The sequence below is a fragment of the Oenanthe melanoleuca genome, chromosome 1 (genome assembly GCF_029582105.1).
Source record: "Oenanthe melanoleuca isolate GR-GAL-2019-014 chromosome 1, OMel1.0, whole genome shotgun sequence".
Lineage (NCBI taxonomy): Eukaryota > Metazoa > Chordata > Aves > Passeriformes > Muscicapidae > Oenanthe > Oenanthe melanoleuca.
The window spans coordinates 28067827-28090732 of NC_079333.1; the positions used below are offsets into that span (position 1 = coordinate 28067827).

The 22906-nt window shown below is 40.2% G+C and overlaps 1 protein-coding gene across 6 annotated transcripts in view; it reads right to left on the bottom strand.

Moving 5' to 3' along the window:
• Positions 1–1480: 1480 nt before the first annotated feature.
• The window catches only part of TSPAN9 (tetraspanin 9), a 168187-nt gene continuing 146761 nt past the window's right edge, over positions 1481–22906 (bottom strand). For all 6 annotated transcript variants that reach the window (XM_056487212.1, XM_056487260.1, XM_056487250.1 and 3 more), the window contains 6 exons: positions 10662–10853; positions 8923–8997; positions 7316–7417; positions 6585–6716; positions 6394–6477; positions 1481–5404 (listed from right to left, as the gene is read on the bottom strand). In XM_056487212.1, the coding sequence (XP_056343187.1) occupies positions 5333–5404; positions 6394–6477; positions 6585–6716; positions 7316–7417; positions 8923–8997; positions 10662–10853 (657 nt within the window). In that variant the 3' untranslated portion in view covers positions 1481–5332. The remainder of the gene's footprint in view (positions 5405–6393; positions 6478–6584; positions 6717–7315; positions 7418–8922; positions 8998–10661; positions 10854–22906) is intronic.

The window sequence follows — 22906 nt, forward strand, 5'->3', positions numbered from 1 at the left end:
CTACTCTCTGCTCTCTCAAGGTTCTTTCAGTCTTTCTGCTATATTTTTTCACCTCTCCAAGGCTACTGTTTGATCTCTGGGTCTCTTTCTTGCCTACCTTTTTCATCTTTCTGAGTCTAATCTTTGTTATCCTTTGCATTTGTAGACTTTATGCTACTTTCTTCTCTGAGGTTCTTTAAGGCTTTCTTCTAATCTCTCAGTATCTGCAAGGCTACTCTGTTCTCTGGGACTCTCCCAACCTCTCCACTTCTTCCCTAGCCTCTCCAAAGCTGCTTTGGCTGTCTTTCAGTTTCTTCCTATCACTGAGAAGACTTTGGAGCACTTTCAGTCTTGCTTGTTTCATATCCCACTCACCCCTCAGCCTCTTTTTCTGAAGTTTGACTGGATTTTCTGGGGCTGTTTTCATCTTCTTTCAAGACTCATGGCATTTCAGCGGCTTCTCTTCTTTCTCCTGGGACTTTTTCAGCCTTCATGCTTGTTTCTTCCCTTGTCCAAGTCTATTTTCTGTTGCTCTTTTAGCCTCTTTCCTCTTAGCAGCTGCAGGCATACACTCCTAGAGAACTTTCAGAATCTGACACTTTCTTGTTATTGTCAAAGTCTCTTGTGTGTTCATCATGGTACTTTCAGGCTTTCTACTAGTTCCTTTACCTGTTTGAGGCTACTTTTTGTTCTCTGAGTCTTTTACAGATTTTTGGTTCATTTTCCCTTCTTTGATGCTACTCTTTGGGGCACTTCAATCTTTCCATCCCCCTCCCTTTTTTTTTAATCTTCTTTTGAGGCCACCCTTGGTACTACTGAGTAGTCTGGAGCTCCTTTAATAGCTCTGACACTTTCTTGTTATCACTGATCCTCTTCTGTATTCTCTGTGGGGTCCTTTGCCTTATCTCTTTCTTTCTTAGCCTCTGACATGGCTGCATTTTGTTTTCTTGAGCACTTACAGACTTTCTTCCCTTCCCTGAGGCTAGTTTATGCACTCAGAATCTCTTTCGTACTTTCATTGCTTTGTTCACTTCTGCTTGGCTCCTGTTTCATCTAGTAATCTTTCAGCCTATCTTCTACTTCCCTAGCATTTGGAGAGCTGTTGTGTAATCATTCTCTAGCTGAGTGTTAATCAATGTTCACATTTTGTCTGAGACTTCTCAGTCTCCTCTGGATGTCTTTCAAGCTCTCCACTATTTTGTCCTCACTTCAGCTATTCTGTGTTCTCTGGGACCCTTGCAATCTCTTTCCTGTATTAGGCTCTCAAAGCCATTTTTCCATTATTTGGGGATTTATCACAACTTTTTCTGGTTTAATATTGTTTTGAAGGCTGAGAGAGGACTGGGGAAGGTGGGGAATCTTTTCACAAATGAAACAACTTCAAGAGCTTTCGATTTCAACTGCAGTGGAGCTGGAATAAATGTCTTACCTTTTGGAAGTATTTTTTGGCCCTTTCTAGTTCTGGTGGTGGAGTTAGGAGATAAATGAGCTGAAAGAGACACCTTTTTAAAAATCCTTTATTTTTATATCATCCTAGTAAAAATCTTTTATATAAAGGCGAAAGTATTGCATAGAAGAAACACTGGTGCAAACATCACCCGGTGGGAATGGCATGTTGTTTCTTAGTGTCTACTCTCTACTGCACAACAGATGGCTAGCCCAGAGGCAAACATCTCCAGGTTTCCCCATGCCAGCTACAGGATGAAGCTGCTCATCTTATGGAAAGAAGTTACATCAGAATTATGTGTGGCCTATTCCATGCTGCTCCCAAACCCCATCTGCTGGGAAAACATCATTTTCCTCCTTGCCTTTTCTATGCCTGACCGATATGCCACCCAGGAAGGACCACGAGGATAAATCTGGCGGCCTTCTGTGCTTGCACCCTCCCTGTGTGTGAATTTATATTTCATGCATAGAAATGGAGCAGGTGGACACAGGATAGGAGAGTTGGCCTAACGTAGCCATAGTCCAGGAACTCAAAGCATGACATATCCAAGGCATCTTCTGTCATCTTGGAGAAATTTATGTCATTGTCTTTTAGCATTTCACATGCTGCTACTTAGCTGCGGGCACTATTTTTGAGCACCTTCCACCTGGGCCTCCTGTAACCAACGGACTTGGTATGACCAGGAGTGAGCGGAATTCACTGCTAATTCATACTTCATCAGCTTTCAAACAGAACTTCTTCAGGCAGTTCTCCTGTTTTGTCTCTGCATGAATTCTATGGCAGCTCCCGAGCATGAAGGAAGTAAGACAGCAGGTGTGCTACAGTCTGCAGGAACACTCAGAGAAACAGCACTTTCACAGACCTGAACTGTGCTTTCATGAATTAGAGATACAGAATGTATGCATTTATACAAATCAATATTTGTGTATATTAAAGATACATTTACTCAGTATCAGTTTTTATTTAAAAACATGCTAAAAACTTATAGTTAAATAATCAGTGACATTTGGGGAAAACACACAGGCAGCCACCCACCAGCATAAGCGAAAAAAGTGCATACATACATGAGCCAAAGCTCCCTTTGACCAGATTACAGGACAATTAGTGTCTTCTCTGACAAACTGACTGCTGCAACCTCACACTTTCCAGAGCTGTTTTTTGCTGCCTGGAAAGTGGTATTACCTTTCTCCTTCTTTGAGGATGTCTGTCATCACCTCCCACATCAGAGAGTCAGCTAGAGACACAAATCAGTCCTGCTTTTGACTCCTCTCCTGTAGGTGGCTTCATAGAGATGAATACATGAAGCTCATGTAACTATCTCACTTAATACTGTGCTTAAAATGCCTAAAGTAGTCATTAAAAAAAGATTTCAGGATCTGTGCTTCTAGATCATGAAATGGAATGAAGCATTCTAGAAAAATAAGTTTGGATGGAAGGCAAAGTAGCTGAGTTTGCAACTACACATTTCATCTCTGAGTTACTCATAAACATCTTTTATTTCCTTATTACTTTCACTAATATATTTTACCATTTTTGTACAAAAACTGACTGCAGATTAAAATTTAAGATGCGGCAGGTACCACTGTGCGACCCAAAAGGACAGAGATGATTCTCCTACTCAGCCCTGCACCTGGCTCTTTTTGAGCACCAGAAAATCTAGAGAAAGCTAAGCACCTCTGCCCAAAGGGAGAATGCAGTGGAGCCATCAGACGAAAACCATCCTGTCTTTTCTTGCAAAAATGGGAACACATCTTAGCAACTTTGGATACAGTCTTACATGTAGCAGCAGATACACTGGGCACCAGAGCCCCTTCTTCAACAGGGAACAGCCATCTCCAGCGAGGCTCAGATGCTCCTGGTCCCAATTTTTGTTAGAAATTGAAGTAAAACTGGATTCAGTTTCTGTGCTTTCCCTCTGCTTCTTCCCTGACTCCTTCAAAGGTTATCCAAGTGAAATAGCTGAACCCATATGGCCTTGTCTACTTTAGTGTGAAACCAGAGCCCTGTAAACTTGGGCATTGTGCTCATATGGGCAAGGGCTGTGCTCTAAGAATAGTAATCTTCTTCTTCACTGCAACACCCAAATTCATCTCTATCTCCCACACATTCACACTCCTTCCTGTCACACTGATTTCATAGGAACTCAAAAAAGTGACACGTAGGTCACACAAAACACTATTGCTGCCAGATGTACAGATGCATGCAGGGCTTATTAGGAAGATAAATAGGGGACTAAGACCTCCCAGATATAAAGTGGTTCAACAGCTATTTCAGCCCACAAGGAAAAGATAGGCTGAGTGATACAATGAAAATTACATCTTTTTAGAGCTTGAGGTATGCATGTTCAGACTGGACATAATAGAATCTTGTTTACTGGAGGAGTAGTTTGAGATGGCATGGCTCTGAAAGGCACAAAATCTCCGTCCTCTTCAGTTTCTGAAACTCAGCCCAATAATGTAATAGTAATAATCAGAGCATCCTCCATTGTCTGAGTCTTTCCTTCTTCCTTCCAAAACAGCAAAAACTTTTAACAATGGGTAAGTGGGGGCCCCGTGCAATGAAGAAGCATTCAAAGTGGAGAAATACACATTCAAGTTTTCTAATAGGAATGTTGGTAAAAATATGCATTGAGTAAACTACCCCAGTGGATGAACTTGGTGATCTGTCAATGAAAAACAATTCCGTACTGAAGGTGTGCCAATACAGACCATCTCTTAAGTGCTGTTCTGGAAATTGCCCCTTTTCTGCATCATCTGGTCAACTCATAATCAAACTGTCTTTTCTATCTCAGGGAGACAGCTGTCTTTTGCCTGAGGAAATCCCTACAACAAAGGCCATGGCATGATAATGGTGCCATCAAATTGCCATTCCCTTCCTTCACATCCAGCAGCTTGCCATGCCTTGGGCAAACTTTTTGAAGCAGACAACACAGTCAGTGAAGTCTGCTGCCAGTAGGTCAGACTGCAATCTCTCTCCTTTGTGCCAGCAGTAACTTGCTTAGCCAGCACTTTTAGCTTTCAAAGTAGCATAACATGAAGCAGCCAGGCACCGCTTTGGGTGAGTAAAGGCATTGGAACTTTGCCTCGCAGAAGTAGGAAGCTCATCATCTGGTCTGATGGGAAGGCTTTGCATTCCATCTGAGGAAAGAGTCTCTGATTTTAAAGGAAATACCTTTGTTACAGTAAGGGCATCAAGGCCCTGATAAAGGTAGGTGCTGCCTCCCCACAGACTTGAGAAAAGTTATGTCTTTGCCTGCACCTACTGTCAACGTTGCAGAACATGTCCTCTGGAGATCGCACAGCAGTTCCCAAATTAATGTACAATAAATGTGTAAAATCAAAAACAGTAAGAAGTTATAAGTCAGGCAACTAAATTCTAAGCTATATTCATCATAATAATAATCATCATCATAATAAAAAAGTATACACCGTAAGGTACAAGAAGCTGCAAAGCAAAGCAGCTCCAATTTCTAGGACTCTCAGTTAGAGTGGCCTTTCTGAGTCTTCCAGTAAATTGGACATAAGGGTTGAAAACCTAATGGAAGACTTTGAAGAATTCTCCCTTGAAGTCAAACACACATAATTTTTGCACGTATAGCATGGATTAGTAGAGCAAAACATTTTCTTAAGTTAAGAAACATTCTTAGAGCAGATCTATGATTTCGTGTAGAAAATCCATTTGTTTGGGGAGTTTCCCCCCTCTTTGGCAAATAAATGGCAAATGTGAAACAGAAAAAAGAAAAGAGTCAAATAAGTTGTGATAATAACTGGACAACTAACAAGGAAGTGGATCTGTCAATGGGACGGATTTCCTCAGCAGGGCTAGGCGTGATGCTCCTTGCAGTCATTCTTCGTGTTCGCTTTATGATGAGACAGAAAGGTTGATGTGATAATGTTTCAGAGGCTTTTAGGCATCATATTTTTTGCCAGTCCTGTGAATCTGCTGGAATAGTGTCATGGAAAAGGCCATGCCAAGAATCTGAAGGAAAACAAACAATAAGGGATTTAGTACATGAAGGTTGCGAAAACTGCAGTGCTGACCTGTGTTCATGGCCAGCCGTAGTTTGAACAGTCATTCTACACTAACCACATTTCTCAAGCTTCTACACTGAGCAGTAAACCTGAATGTATGTTTTCAGGCACATAGTGATGTCCAGGGTCGTATCTGTCAGAGCACAGATGGAGGCCAAAAAGCTCTCAGGGTTCTTTGTCATACATGCAACAATTTTTCAGAATCAATACATATGAGTCACTCTTCCCTTTGACCCAACAACTTGTGCTTATTTAGTCAGGTAACTGTCTTGTTTAGTCAGGTAACTAAACAAGAGGTAACTGTGACTGAAAAGACCAGATGCAGATATTCTCCGCCAAAAGTATGGGAGTGATAGAATCATAGAATATCCTGAGTTGGAAGGGACCCACAAGGATCACTGATTCCAACTCCTGGCCTTGCACACAATAACAAAAATCACACCATGTGCCTGAGAACATTGTCCAAATGCTTGAACTCTGGCAAGCTTGGTGTTATCATCACTTCCCTGGAACAAGAACCTCAAAACCTTAACAGATTATTATGATACTTCTGCACTTGTTTTTTAAAAAACATCGACCTCCTCAGTTCAATGGCCATGATTTGACTAATTTTGGTAATTTCTAGAAATTGCTTCCAAAATTAAAAATCAAGCAGTTCCAGTGTAACAGATGGCTTAATATGGGCACTCCAGAGAGGCACCCTGATGTCAAAACACGGGCAAGCAAAGTCTCAGCATAGCATGTCTTCTTTGCAGGACTGACAACTGGCCTGCTTCCTTTCTGAGTGCACAGCCTGAAATGAACTCATTAAACAAATCTGACATTTTGGAAATAATATTCCTACTCAAAGCAGTTGAGCATCACTTTTCACACAGCAGAGTCAAGAATGCTGACAGCAAATCAAAGCCATGTTGAAGAACATCAGACCAGTATTACCTGCATTATGAGGATGCACATCCCAATCGAACCAAGGACATGCTTATTGTCATCAAACCACCTCATAACTTCCTCATAACATCCCTGAAATGGTAAAGATGAAAAATTACATTTTCTTTCTAAGTGCATTCCCTCTATTTTGTTCCTTCCCACCCCTGCCTAAGACCTAACCTGGGCAAAGTGAGCCTTACCCTTTTCCACAGTGATTCAGTAGAGTTCCGTCCACAGTCTTGGGAGTTTTCCTTACAACATCGGTCTGGAACAATGTTTTCTCCCAGCACTGGGTACCAATCCGTATAATCATTCACACCACAGCATTTCATCTGTGCAGAAGTAAAGGATTAATACATTAACTAGCACAATTTGTAAATCATGCATAACCACAAACTTTTCCTTCCAGTAAACCACTCTGTATTTAAAAAAGGCCACCACAACACTTTTGTACTTTTAAGGTGTTCTGTGGTTGCTGATCACTTAAAGCAAATACTTAAAAACACAAAGAAAAAACAAAACCAAAGAAAATAAATGGCTCCACACCCAAATCTTCTTGACACAGAGACATGAGCCCAAACACCAAAACATAAGGTAATAAGCCCACAACTGCTAAAAGCAAAATTCTGCCAAAGCTGCAGTGCCACCTATGCAGGTTTTACTGCCTCTCTGCTCTTACAGATCATCTCTATGCCTGTGATAGCCACAGAGAATGCCAGACAGGTGAGCATCTTTCACCTTACATAGTACACTTTGGTCCTGGGTTTCACAGTACTCCTGGGTTTCACAGTATTCCCTGGATGTTCAAGAGTGCAAAATCAGAAATCAGAACCTGCATTAGCCAACGTTTAGACTAGGCACAGATGTCACAGACTGCAACAGCCTTGATGACCAAATTGTTACTTTTTTACTATTGATAAAAAGATGTTACCTCTGCTTGAATGATATTCCATGCATTTTTCAGTCCAATATTATTTTCTGAATTGTATAGCTTCATACCTTCCTTCAAATCCTTCTTTGCACTCTCACTGACCTGCACCATGCAGAAGACAGAGGAAGTCAATGAACTGCTGTTTAGAGGAAAGGACAAAATGGTACAGATACACATACAGAATGTCCATCTTTTACCTTCTCTCACCACAAACTTAACATGGGTAAAAAGCTTCAGGACTCCCTCAAATCATTGGGACCTTTAAGCAGCTGCCAAGGCCTAGTCTCTCCCTCAGATTGCAAAATAGTAGATTAATTCTCTTGAGATAGGAGACCTCTGCTAAAAGTCCATCATACAGTCATCATCTGATTCAAACAGAACATGAACAGCATAAATCTGCTGAGCTTGCTGTAACCTTGCCAGAGACAGCTGTTGGCAATACCCCTCAGCAGCCTCTCCTGCCTGTAACCTGTGGCCTGTTTTTATTTGCTGACATCCCAAAAACAGAGTCCTGCTTCCCAACCTTAGCAGCGTTATCATTGCATGGGTTCAGGCAGGCTATAGTAGCCAGTACAAAATCAGCTGAAAAAAGACATTATTATTTTTCTCTTTGTGGGAGCAAGCTTGTAGGATTTATGACTTTCCAATGTGCTCTTCTTTGTTTAGAAGACAAAGTTGGAATGCTTAACAAGAGATCTGAGATGTCCCATTTCTTGTATTCATTTCAGTCTGAGCCCAGACTCCTGGATGCAGGTAGGAATGTACCTTGCCTCTGACAGTAGTGAGCTGGTAGAAGAGAAAGGATTATGGTCCTGGCATAAAGGTCAGTGATATAAGATCTATTTCATCCCTCTTTTACAGCCCAGTCAAAATCAGCAGTTCACCTCAGCTCCCTGAAAGTAGCAGGCATCATAATGACAACCTGAGAAGAGATAAAGGTCTGGGAGGAGCTGTTTGAAAATAAGTCTGGACATACTCATACTGAAAGGTTCTGCCCTGTGTTTTGCAGAGGTCTCCAGTTCCACAGTCATTTTTCCAGTGTTAAATATCTGATGGGCCAGCAGTTGTGCCTACTTCACTTAGTTGCCATGAGATAGCAAATTCCTACAGATGGGCTTTATGAGAAACTGCCTCGGATCCATTCTGCACTCATGCCAAACTCTCTGGGACTGCCTAGTCAAGTGAGGCAACTGGTGGCACTTGGAATAACCTGGGAGTATTTCATGCCTCTCTCCTCTAGCCCTGTTCAAAGGGCTGGCTTTAAGAAGCTATAAGGTTTTAAGCAGGACCTTCCACAACTCAGGACTACAAGATGATCATCTTCTTGCAGACATCAAACATGTTGAAGGCTATCTAAGATTTCAGGACAAGATGAAAAGGGAGGTTCTGGACCATGGTTTCATTTCAGGGACTTGTCTCCTGCTTGTTCTCCTCATCACTTCCTCCTCCCCCTTCAGAAGCAGCTTATAAGAGAAAACCAAAATCTCAGGGTTAAACCTTCACCAAAGTGAAGATCCAGGAGAACCCACATACCTTCATCAAACAAAAAACTAAATCTGGTTTACATTCTAGTAGACATAATTGATCTATACGGCATATTTGCTTACCTTGTCCATATAAACAAAGAATAAAATGACTAATATCAGCTCTGCCAGGAGAATTATCAGCAAAACGATGAAAAACTAGAATAAAGAAAAAAGAGACGGTGTATACACACTTGCCAACTAGAGAGTAAACCTGGAGCTGCTAGCAACTATGGAGACAATAGGCTTACTACCAGTTTGCAGGTTTCAGCCATGCTTTTGTCGTGCTCCTTTTGACTGCTGTCACAGCACACAGTTCTGGGAGTCTCTTTCCTTCACACAGACTACAGGACAGATGCTAAATCCCTTAGCACAAAGATCAATGTGACGTGCCTCAGAAATGATTCCCCAGCAGATGGGCTTGAACCACATGTGACTGTGGAATAGTCATCATATTACTCAGCACTTCTATTCCCAGCTCTGTATCTGAAATCTCTCTCTCTCTGCAGAGGCATCCCAAGTGTGAGTTCTAGTAGTTTCTCTTTTCATGCCCAGTAGGTGTTTTTTTCATGCCTTTATGCCCTAGTGGACTCCAGACAGGCATGGCACTTGACCCCCAGACACTGGGGAAGAAGGAGTATGAAGCACAGCTAGCTCTTCAATTGGAAACTCATGACAGTCATGATAGTATAAAATGACTTTTACAGAACCTCATAAGAATATAAAATCTTATCTAAAAAATTAAGCTGGTATTGCAGTTAGTGTGGATGAATCATGATCATGGACTGCAATACTAATCTCTGCTTTGCTAGCTGTACAACACACAAAACCAAGCAATCAGATAGCAAAAAACTAGGTGCACATTTTTCCTCCAGTTTAATTCTCTGAGGTGGTTTAAGGAATTCTGCCCAGCTGTTTCCCAATGCCATATAAGAGAGTTTTGCACAAGTAAAATATGCTCCTTAATGTCACAGCATCTGGATTTGTAAGCTGTGACTGAATTGGAACCTGTCTGTCCTGAAAACCCTCCTACCACCTTCTGCCAAAATACCTCTCTCCTTGCAGGGGGTTCTCCTCTCCCCAGCATTTTTTTTTTTTCTTTGGAGCAAGATATTTATAGGGGGGGGTATTATATATTCCCCCATATAACCTCCCATCATTAGTCAGGGAAGCTAATGATAAGCCTCCTGGGTCAATGCAAGAAGATCCACACCACGTTTTCTGAGAGGGGTTCCCAAACTCTGTGCTTCAGTGCTGGTCAGAGAATTTCAAGGGTCAGACTATTTACTATTTATTTTTTATTGATAAGGCCTGGCAGAGACCTTGCCTTCTTAACTTTGGCTGAGGTGGTTTCCACCATCCTCTAACAAAGGCCTTAGCTAAGGGCAATATAGAAAATAGCCATGAGAGGCTTTGAGCAGCCTAAGATTTTTTTCAGCCGACCCTTCCAACAGACATTTCCAGAAGGGCTTTCCAGCTCATGCTTAACCATGCAGAGGTAACTGACAGCAATTTACTTTGCTACCTAATACATTAGGACACATAGTAACAAGGACACATTTGTTAATACACCATTAGCATTATTAGTGTGTATTAGCACATTATTACATTACTAATACATTATTAGTGTATTAGCACACCATTATTAGTGTGATATCACTGTGACCAAAACTGTGGGATGTCATACTGCAAGCTTACAGAAGACTGAAAGCCAAGGGCAATGTCACAGTGAACCACAAGACTATTTTACACTGGTCATTCAAATACAATAATAATAAGGCAACAGCCACTGTTCTTAGTGAAAAGGAGTATTAATGTCTTACGCTCAACAGGAGGCACTTGTTTTCCTTGATAGCACCTAGGCAGCCCAGGAAGCCAGTCACCATGATCACTGTGCCAATGGTAATGACTAGGTTGGCAGCTGAAAGCGATGGAAAGCTGGGAGAAAATGTGGCAAAGTTCCCTTGGGACACTGACAGCCAGATGCCCACGCCCAGCAGACCACAGCCACATAACTGCAAAGAGACAAACAAAAGAAAGGTTTAACTGTTAACATAAATGTCACTATCTCCTTCCTCTGACACTCTGAAAAGAAAGAATTTTGAAGGCAAGTTCTCAGGTAAGTGTTCTGCAGTAATGCTCTCACTGGCTTGATGCTGAAACAAAGTGAAATTAAATGTTCTTACTTAGACTTGGTCATGTCACGTGTACTTATAATTCTATTTAAAAGCCACTGGATGGCAGAATTCTCTTCTGAGAGACAGCACATGAAACCAGGGCTACCCACGGATCTCCCAACAGCAATCCAATGCAAGTTTTCTCTATGAAAAAAAAAATTATTTGAAAGAATGCTCCATTGCACTTATTTGTGCAGTCATCTGCAATGTCTCAGAGTATTCCGCCCTATATTGCCTCATCCTAGGGGAGACAAGGAAGTCCTGAAGACATTTAGAATCAAAAGCATCATTTCAGTAAATATTTGTCATAAAATTCCCAGTCACAGCAGCCAGGTTGGGTTTTAGTATGAGTTCTCATAGCATTACTGTTGATAGCTGGTGTTTACAAAATGTTGCCAAAATTAGATTTCTAGGTACATTATCCTCAGAAAGGTCAAGCCTTATGCAAGATGCTCACAGGAATTCCCAAGGGAAGCAGAGTAACACATGCATTGGGTAACTCAGAGGAAACATTCAGGATTCTTGTAAGGAGACTGGGATGCACCTCTGCTTCCAAAACTCAACACACAGTAACTCCACAGAGTGGGCTGGGGAGCTTTGCATCACCAGGTATGGATAAATGTCACAACATCTGTGTCCTATAACAGAGCTGCATACAGCTGCAACAGGAGTGTGTGTAGCAGAACAAAGTCAAACCTGCTATCCCTATGAAAAGACTGGTACAAAACACACATGGATGTGGCAGGAGAGGACTTTCATCTCTGCCCTTAAATTTGTCCTCTCCACTTAATAATCTTGAATTGATTTCTCATTGTCTTTCATGGTATGTCAGCAAGGTCAGCGTAAACCTGGAGTAGTAAAGAGCTGTGGGGGGAAGCAAAACAGAAGCCTCCTGATCATATTCTGCTGTAGGACCCATGGCCACAGGTTTAAACTGTCTGCAGCTCATGGAATCAGCCATCCTATGGCTCCTGCTTTAAATTTCATCTACTCTGTCCTTGAATTGCTGCAGTTTTGGTGCCTCAAGCTCACTTGGGAATCCACCCTGTTGTTCAGCTGTTTCCACCGTTAGATGAGAACTGCAGGCAGTTGCTGGGGCTGAGAGCTTAATGGTTCAGGAGGTCAGGAACAGCTCTCACCACACAACATTCATTTAAGGTATTAAATGGCATTTCTAAGCTGCCAGGGCTGCCATTGCCATTAGCTGATGGCACTTAAATCAATGACTTCATGACACTCCATGGATGAGACTGTAAATGTTTCCTAAAGTTTCTACCAAAGACCAAAATTGTTCAGTGTAACTTTTCCATCAGATCCTGAATTCACACTTTAAAGGTCACTCACAAATGTGTTCTTTGCACTTTCATGCTCTATTAAGTTCAGAAATCACAGCCCTAGCTCAAGTGTTTTGAAAGTGTGCAATGAATTCTGGAATCATTAGGCCAAAAGCAATAGATCATTGCATATAATCAAGATGGTGGATCAGGGAAAAAGGCTTACAGAGGAAGGACAAGTAAAGGACAAAAGCAGTACATATCATTAATACAAAGCTCAGTCCATAAAGAATCACACCTCAGAATCCAATACCAATTATGAGATCACAGCAAAAGAGATAGAAGAAAGAAGCCCTAACCAGCATCTCTTTACCATTTGAATAAATCTTGCAGCACAATCCTTGAAAGAAATTTTATCTAGAAGTGAAAGGTGGCTAGGAAACTACTCCAGTAGGTTCATGTTTATGTTTACTTAGAAAAAGTCAGAAGTGCCTAATTGCTTAAATGAGGGAAGGTAGAGTCACCTTCAAGTTATCGGAAATCAGGAAATGGCCACCTGCTCCCTGGATGGACATGAAAACAAAAAATAAACAAAACAAAACAAAACAAAAAACCAAAAAAAACCCAAAAACAAACAAACAAAAAAAAAATACCAAGAGCAACCAAGAGCAGAAGGAGAATCAAAGCTGGAAAGCAGGAAAAGACAGATGACTTCTGTCCGTTTAGCAGGGTCTCAGTTCAGGAGACCCTTTACATACACTTCCATACATATAATTTCTTAACTTACTTGTGGTAGCCACATTAGTATTTTGGTAAACTCAGGAGCAGAACACTTTGCTTTTTGGCAGAAGTCCATTCACCTGCACCTTCCCCTTTCCACAATGCCTTGAGCAGGGAAGAAGTATTGACACTTGATGTGAAATGTTTGCAAAAAAAGTCTGGTGGATTTGCAACACACCTGTGCTGTCCCAAGGCAGACCACTATGGAGAAGAGTGCCAGACATAGAAGCACAACAGGAGAAGAGTCCTTTACAATGCAAAAGGAAGTGGAATGTCAGCTGACTGAGGCTACAGGCGTACCCACATTTGGTATTTCTTCCTGCAATTCTAAAGTCTTGCTGAAGACAGTAATGGAGTGACTTCTTTCCAGCTGTAGTAGTGATGGAACTAATACACCAAAAGTGCACAGTGTGATTACAGCTCCATTCAGAGCTTTCTGACAACATGCAAGAGCAGTACCACAATCATACCACAGCATCTGCACCGGTCACACTCTCCAAACAGCTCACTCCAAAGATAAGGAAACTTCTTTTCACGTACTTTCTATCTCCCAAAGTAAGATTTCTTCACCCCTAAATTACACTGAAAGTTCAGATTATATAAAACATCAGGTGATGGAGTGGCTGTTAAAGGCTGATCCATGCAATTGGGATTCTTTAGTACCTGAAGAGAGTAAGAAGTCAGAGATTTGACAGAAGACATGACAACCTAAAAACTTCCACAAGGTGGCATCCCATACCAAATAGCACTAAAAGTTTAAGACAAATTTCATATTTCTTTTCTCCACAGTTGGATTTTTGTGCTTTCTTCTGTTTTTCTCTCTTCCATTCTACTGCATAGCAGTACTGCTGATGCTAATATTTATGCTTTAAACATATTGTCCCATGACAAATGCTTTTTTCACTCGTGCTTCTTTAAAAAGTCCCAAATAATTCCACTGACATGGGACTTAATTGCATACAACCATACCAATCAAAGCTGGCTAGGATTCTAGCAATAAAATACCTTTCACTGACATTTTATTCTATACTAGTCTCATTTTTTATACAACATTAACACTACAAAAATGCTCTGACAACTACTTATTCTCACAGGATCCACCTCTTTCTTTTAGGAACAACTGAATCCTGGAGTGTGAAAGCAGCAAGAATATATCAAGTCATCTTATTAATTCCTTTTTCACCATATAATTAAATAATATATGCTGCTTGGTATTTAATTGTGTGAGAGTGATGGCACTGACATTCCTTCCCCAGAGAAATGGTTCAACAGAGTAATAAATTTCACTGGATTTTTCTTCTCAAAAAATGTTGGCTCGTTTCCCTCTCATGATTAGAAATCATCATCCTCTAGGCAACCATCAAATCGCTCCTTCCCCTGGTGTTTATGTCACTGCAGAACACTATCATAAAGTCAGTCACTTTTACTTATAGGGCAATTTATCCAAGCTATGGTACACATATTTTGAGCTTAAAAGCAAAAGGAATACCAATGTTCCTCTCAGGTTCTCCCACACTTTGAATTCTCTTCACCACATCAACATCTATTTGTCTTCATCACTGTGTCCAGAAAGCATAAAGCATTCTAGGAAATATTAACTCTCAAATGCTTCAAGGGAAATTAGAACTCCAGATAAACTTAGAGAGAACGAATCCACAAAACAAGCCTTTCCCTGACAAGTGCTATCACCAGAATAGGAAAGGAGCTAATTTATTTTATTCTGCGTTTTTGAGCATTATGTGAACTAATACAACAATACAAACTTTCACAACAGAGCGCCATACCCAGGTTTAGCTACCTTAATCATAAAAAGATACAGGAAGAGTTTACAAGACCCAGGAAAGGACAACACAGATGGTCAGAGGTATGCCAAGACTGACATACTGTACAGAAGGAGATTCTGCACAGGATTATCTAGCCTGGGAGGAATTATTAGACAGGATGTGAATGAAATGTTCACAACTTTAGAGGTCAGTCAGAAAACCCAATAGCCTGTGTTTCACTCCTTTCCAATAATAGGAACAAAGGGAATATTAGCAAGCATTTGTAGTACCTTTTGCTTCACACAACTGAGAAGTAAATGGGTGAATTATGCCAAAGGTGATTACAAGAATCAAGCATTGTGCCCACAATTGTCAGTAAGGGCTAGATAATTTTTGATATTGGGAACAGCATTTGTGGTTTCTTAGCATTTACACAAATAATGACATTTCATGCTTCTCAGAGTAAGATAATGTGTGCAGAATCCAGCAAAACTACCAAGCGGCAACAACCTCGGTAAAGAAAGGGTAGGAAATTCCATCTGGTAACGTTTATTAATTGAAAAATATTGATAGACTTGCCCTTGAAGTCATTGAATAGCATCAGAAAAAGGAATCTGATAAGGAAGGCAGTACCAAGAGAAAAAGGGATGAGGCCATATTCTTGTTGACTTTTGCAGTTATTCCATCCCATGCAAAGAATGCGTGATGGAAAAGCTGCACAAAGAGGTGTGTGTGAGAGAAAGAGTTTGTTCTTGACATCAGACTTTCTAGTGCTGTTCAAACACCAGGAGAGCTTTTAGCACACTTGGAATAGAACCAAATAATGAGAGACAACCACGAGGGACAAAAAGAAGTGTCTCAGTTTGTACTCCACCTCGAATAACATGCCCTGAGCCATCTGTGGCCCACTTACAGAAAACAGAAAGCTCCCCACCTTCCTCTGTGCTGTGTTAAAATGGGAGATGTTGCCTGAAGCAAAAATGATACAATGAAAAATACACAGTACAACTTAAATATGGCCCCACAAAATGGCAAAAAACACAGGAGTTTTGTTACAAGAAAATACTTGACAGCATGACTGCAAAAAAAAAGTGTCAGCGCTGGGAACTGATTTCAGGACAACTGCAGTGACAAAAAGACACTCTGAATTAGGTTTTGACAGACTTCTGTTGAAATAGGAAGTCAACAGAATGACCTATACCAAAAGCATGAAGAAGCCACGAAGACAAGGAGAATACACCACCAAAGTCTAGCACAGAAAGGTTTTTCAGTGGCCAGGGGGCTCTTAAACCCTCCCCTTTCTTAGAGTCCACAACACTTTGGAAAAGCTGCCAGTAATATTATCCTTCGGTTTAGTAAGTTCCACAAGATAAAGGAGACCTATCTCAGGTCTGCTTTTCAAGACAGAGAAATTTTCCACCATTTCTCTAACTGACTCTCAGACCAGTCAGTCTGCAGGTGAGATAAGGAAGGCAATGGCCCTTATGAAGCAGCAAAGTCTTCTCACTCTGATCCTGGGGTTTGGGGGTTTTTATATGGTTTGGTGGGGGGGGGGGGGGGGGGGAGGAGGGGGTTGAGTATTTTCCCCTCTTCTTAATTTATGGCATCTTAATGTATTACAGATCAGAATAACTGTTCTGGAAGGAGGCAGGGATGATAACTACATGGTTTCCACCTCTTCAAAACACATTCCAGAACAGAAATAGGCTTTCTGCAAATTAAGTTTTTGGATGCCAATTGCCAACTCTGGATTTGGGTGGTTAATCCGTCTCTGGAAAGGGCTGGTGCTTAAAGGAGATTTTCAGGTAAGATTAGATAAATTTTCCTTCACTGTCTTAGATAATCCACAGGATTAATCAAAACTGGGACTTAACAGCTGACAATCTCAGAGGTCTCTTGCAAAGCAAGATCATCTTCTAAACATGATCTAAAATACAGCAAGGACACCAAAACCTGACAAGTTCTTCAGCCATAGACTATAAAATGAGAATAGAGTATGGAAGTAGGTGAGCATGCTCAAATAAAACCTACTTAGTGCTATTGCCATAACAATGTGGTAAAATTTAAACTCCTCTACAACATTCCTATGAACTGGGCACTGATGGAAGACAAGGGAATAATTTTGATGTCTTCTTTGAGTCTAATTCTGTAACAGCTCTACTGACAGCCTGTGTGTAACAGAAGGTACAGAACTGGAACTTGTGTAAATGCTGAGTTTCCTTAATCCATCAGCCAGAGAAAGTATTTATCATCTTCCTAGTGTCATTTCCCCAAAAAGTACTTCTGGGATGGTCCTGACAAACTCAAGTGAGTCATCAGAGACTGTGATCTTCTGTGGGGCAAGCAGAGGGAGAGCTATCCTGAGGAGTATTAAATTCTGACACTTTAATCAGTGTGTGTTTTTGAAATGTGCAAATATGCAGCCAGGAACCTTAAGTTCTGGCTTGGATGCTCTTCTGTGGTCACTCTGGAGTCTTAAATAAAGGACATGTTCTGTAAAAGGAAGTTACAAGATCTAGGTTTGCTTGCTTTGTCAAGGACAGCTTAAACTTCTCTTTATTTAGTTGAAGGGCAGCTCAGGTACTCCAGGTTGCAATTTAGGAGAAACTTTCACTGAGAAATCAGTACAGCACTGGAAGAAGTTATCAAGAAAGTGTCAAAATCTCCAGTCACAGAGGTTTTCAATGCTTTGCTACAGCCAGTCATGGTTGACCTGAGATAGCACTAGCAGCAGCACCACTTGGTAGGACTTGTAGAGATTCCTGTCAAGCAACATTTCTATGATTTTATAATTTCCTCAGCTACCATGTTCTTCCTAATTTGTGAAAAATACAAAACCATGTCATTTCAAATGAACACATGAAATCTCTTTCCTGTGGAAGCCCTAGGGGAGAGCTCTCTTGTCATGCTGGGAAATCAGCACACTTGTGTGTGTCTCCAATGCCTGTACATTTTATGGCAGGAAGTTGCCATTTTATTTACATTTAACAAGTGCCACTGCTCTGTGATTGGCTGAAAACAGTTATAAAATGGACAAAACATTCCATAGTAAGAGCTAATGGAATAAATAATTCAAGTGTAAACATAAACAACATTAAAAGGCTGTTTTGTTGTCCCCAGTTTGTCACACCTCACTGGATGAAGAATCAGGCAGAGAGGACATCATAGGTAATTCAACAAAGTGGAATGCAGAGTACTGCACCTAGGGAGGAATGACCTTGTACACCAGGACACACCCTGGGCTGAAGGGCTGGGAAGCAGCTCTCCAGCAGAGGGCCTGGAGTCCTGGTGGACAACAAGCTGATCAGAAGCCAGCAATGCAACCTCAAAGCAAAGAAGCCCTACAGCACCCAGGGCTGCACTAGGAAGAATGTGTCTGGCAGTTTTGAATGCTGTCCTTTCTCCCTACTCAACACCAGTGAATCCAGCACAACTGGAATGCTGCATCCAGTTCTGGGCTCTGCAATACAAGACAGACATTGGTGAGTAGCAGTAAGGGAAAAGAGCCTCTTAAAAGGCTGAGAGGGCTGTGACTGTCCTCAAGAAGAGGAGGCTCAGGGAGTTCTTACTGATCTATATAAACACCTGATAAAAGGCACTGAAGAACAGGGAGCTGCTCTCCTCTTAGGAGTGCCCAGTGGCAGGACAAGATGACCACAAATTATGATACAAAATTCGATGCAAGACCTGTGAGGAGGACCAAACACTGAAGTAATGTTTCCAGAGAGGCTGAGGAGCTTCCTCAGTGGAGATATTCCAAACCTGACTGTCTCTCTGTACAGTCTCTACTCTACAGTCTCTCTGTTTCAGCTGACTCTGCCCAAGTAAGGGACAGCAGATGCTACAATCTCAACATGTACTTTATTCTGTTAGGAGATAAGCTCTCAGATATCAATTAATAGCCATATTCCAGGTGCATTCTCCACCATGCACACATACCCACCCTTTTTTTCCCCCTCCAGTACCCAGTGTCTGCCTGAACAGGTAAAGAATAAACCCGCTCAATTATTCACAGCTTGTGTCCAAGACAAGCACAGTCCTGGTTTTCTAATGATTGTCATTAATAATTTGGGGATAAACACCTCATTCATGAAATTTCTAGGTGATAAATCGCCAGTATTTAAAACTAAGTTTGGAGAAATCTAGCATTAGAAAGGAAATAAAGGATTAATTTAAAGGAACATAACCTGTAGAATGATATTCCCAAACACAGAATTCCTGCAAAATTATTTGGGAAAAGCTGATGCAAAAAAAGCAAAACAAATTTTTGTTTTTGTCAAAACAAATGAGACATTACTTTGGACTGCAGTAGTTCTTCTCCCAAAACTTCACAGCTACTTTGAGTGGCATGCACAAAGGCAACAAAGCAAAAAATAACAAAATTGTCTCTGCCTGCAGCTGTGAAAGGTCAGATTTAGTTGTGCCAATGTCAGTATTATCATCTTTTTGTATATGTCTCAACATCCAATGTGCAGTAGGCAAAAAAGACTGAACATTTGAAGATGATTCAGAGGTGATGTGTGAAGAAGGATTAAAATGTGTACAACACAGTTAAGTGATAGTTAAATTCAGAGGGCAGCAAGGAGAATGGAGGCTGAACTTCAAAACTAGAATTAGAGAAAAAAACTAAAGATTATACATCAAATACCAAAACTCCTGAAATCAGGAGGACTGGCAGGGCCCTAACCACTCATTTGCTGGATGGGAAAACATCAAAGACAAAAGAGAGTTCAAAAAGTTGAAGACAAAATATATAAAACTCAAAGAATAATTAATATAGAAGAAGGAATTGTGTGGTCACTCCACAGAGGAGACCTGATTGGAAGGATATTTAACATAAGGTTCATAAAGGCTGTATAATTTTTAAAGGCTAAATAAATAATTCATAAAGCCCATAAAGGACTTGTGGTTCCTACAGAAACACTAACCTTATGCATATATTAGAATGCACAGTTATGCTGTCCTTAATAACAGACTGACAATAATAGTTCATTTAAAATATAGTAACAAAGCATTATACATAAGCTTCACATTAAACCATTTTCTCATTAGTAAGCATGGGGATAAGAGCTGAAAAATTCTCTAAGCAATTCATCATAATGAATGAGAATCCATCAGCCTAACAAAGCACTTCTGAGCATTAAGCCCTATTTCCTAAACACATATAACTGAAAAGATATCTTTCTGAAATGCAAAGTTTGGGGATGAAACACAGTCTCTCTTTAATTCCTGCAAATGACCCTATCTATAGACTTCAAACTTAAAACAGACAGCAAATTACAATGCTGTCTCTTAATGCACCACTTTTTGAAGCAGCTTGTCAGGACATGTAAGTTTAGGGCTTTTCCCTATGTAATGGAATTAATTACAAAATGGAAATTTGCAATGATTTAAAAATTTTATTTTATTTATTTTATTTTATTTTATTTTATTTTATTTTATTTTATTTTATTTTATTTTATTTTATTTTATTTTATTTTATTTTATTTTATTTTATTTTATTTTATTTTATTTTATTTTCCTGTTCATTTCCATACAGTTAATTTCACTTGAAATTAAAATCCAATCTGAAAACAAGCTGGAAAGAGAGATCTCCTGAATTCATTGCTCCACAGAAACTTTCAGATCTGAGGTTGTGTGTGCTGCTATTTCATCCCATTAGACCTGCAGAACAGAAAGAGAGCTGAATTTTGCTCTCCCAGTTCATAGAAAAATTTGAAGAATATTTAACTGCAATGACTAATCCCTCAATAAGCATAACAAAGTACAAGACTTCTACATGTTAGCAACCATGATTTGGCTAATAAATTTGGTTTGCCTCGTTATTAAAACCTCCTTCCAAAACCGCTTGATTCACCAGCACTCAAGGTTTTGAAAGCTAGAAGGAAACTTTTCAACAACTTTCATAGGTGTCAACAGGAAGAGACAGTTTCACCAATAGTTTTCAGAGTAACAAACAGTCCAAATTCCAGCCCACAAAGGGAAATGTATCAGAGAAGACAGGAAATCATATTTTATTCCGTTGAGAGTAGAGAGGAAAACAAATGTAATCATGATCAGTTGAGTTCCCTCAATGCTCTAGTTTTTGAGCAATGACATTAAAGCCTTCTTAAAACAGAACTGTGTGGCTGTTTAAAACTATATACTAAACTCATTTGTTCTATATTTGCACAAATGCAGAAGCATGCACCTGCAGTACTTTCTTCTGAGATGGAAGCCCCTACTACTTATTCATGGACACTTTCTGGCCAGCAAGGAGCACAGTCAGATTCTGGTCCATCCATCAAATATACATGTGCAATGCTTAGCACCCACTGGCATAACTCTATGGAATCTAGGCACCTCTGCTGGTCACATGTTGTTAATCTGCCTTCTTTTTCCTGAGCCAATTCTCCTGAAGCAGCTTTATCCGCTTTGTTTATTTTAACCACAGCTGCTTAATTCTACTATATCTCTTAATACCAAATAAAAGCAGCAGGAAAAAAAAAAAACACACACAAAAAAAGAAATCAGATGTTTGAAGGACTTGGGGTGAGGCAACAGTCAGCAATCCTCATCCAAATTTGTGTAAAAGAACTGAGAACTTCCCCAGCCCCAAAGAAGTTACCGTGACTTAAGATACTCTCTTGAAGATGTACTACAGGCCACAACCAAGAACACTGTGCATCTCAAACACTTTGTTCTCCATCTGCTCAAAAAGGGCTTACACTATATTCTGCAGTTGCACTTGTATCCTTCTCTTTCAGCTGTTGGAGGCACTTCTGAGAAAAGATGCAAGGAATCAGTGTGAAGAAACTATCTTCAGAAATTATTTGTAAACCAGTTCACTGTATGTGTGAAGTAAGCCTGATACTTGTTGGACTATAAGCATTTTACTCTTGGTCAATTTGCATGTTAAAACAGCACAAAACTCTGGGGGATTCACCTCCTCTTTTAATTCACAACATGTGGCACCACTGACAACTCACTAAGGAGTAAAACTGACTTCAAATTTTACGTATTTCACATCAGATTGTAGCATGGCTTCCAGTTCCTAATAACCTTGGTAACCTTCTTGAGTAGAAAAAGCATTGCAGTATTCAAATAAAACAGACAACAGAAGTGAAGGCAGGCAAAGAAGTTCTTTGCCCTCTGTGCTGGCTGCTCTTCCTGAAAGTGCAGTGCAATTTTGTAATAGAAATGATAATAAATAGCAATAATAAATAAATAGGGAACTAGCAATGATAATAAAGGAAGAACGTTTTTGCTCAGCACTCATTAGGAAAAACAAAATCAATAAGTCTATTAGATCAACCAGAGCAAAGTTGTATTCAAACTAATTCAGTGCAGATTTACTATTTCTTTGGTAATACTTAAAGTTATCCTATTTCTTTCTATTAATAGGTTCAATTTTGAAGCTACTACCTGGAAAATAACCCAGTGGACTGGGAACATCTACTTATTGTTAAATACTTTGTCAAGAGGTCTTCAATTAAAAATACTTTATGTGTTATCCATCCATTGCCTGAATCATCTCTCTCATTACTGTCCAAGATGTAAAGATCCTCAAGCAAGTGAAACTTTTCACCTGCAAGTTTCTGGAAATACTACAAGGCTGAGCCTAATTCTCTTCAGAGAAACTAACAAGGGTTGACATTATAAAGGGCCCAGATCAGACAAATAAAAAGGGGTAGGAGAGCAGCCATGTGCTACAGTGAGAAGAGTTAGAAGCATCACAGTAAGCAGATGACTCGTCAGTTAACTGAATCTCACTTTTCCCTCCCATCCAGAGAGCTGTCTTAGGGAAATGGAGAACAGGCAATCACACTGGCTCAAGAAGAAACATGAGTATTCAGTAAGAAAATTCAGCCAGCTACAGATTTAAAATGCCTTTGCCATCCCAAAACAAACAAGGGACAGTGCCATTAGACCACTTAAATACAGTGGCATGTTGCAAACCATCTTTGAGTCGTGCATCACTTCCAAGAAAACACATTTTAAAAGCTTTCACTGACTTGTCTGAAAGAGGACTAAGGAATACTTATTGTGGAAGCAAGGAAAAAAAGGGAAATGTTCCAATTCATATGTAGAATAT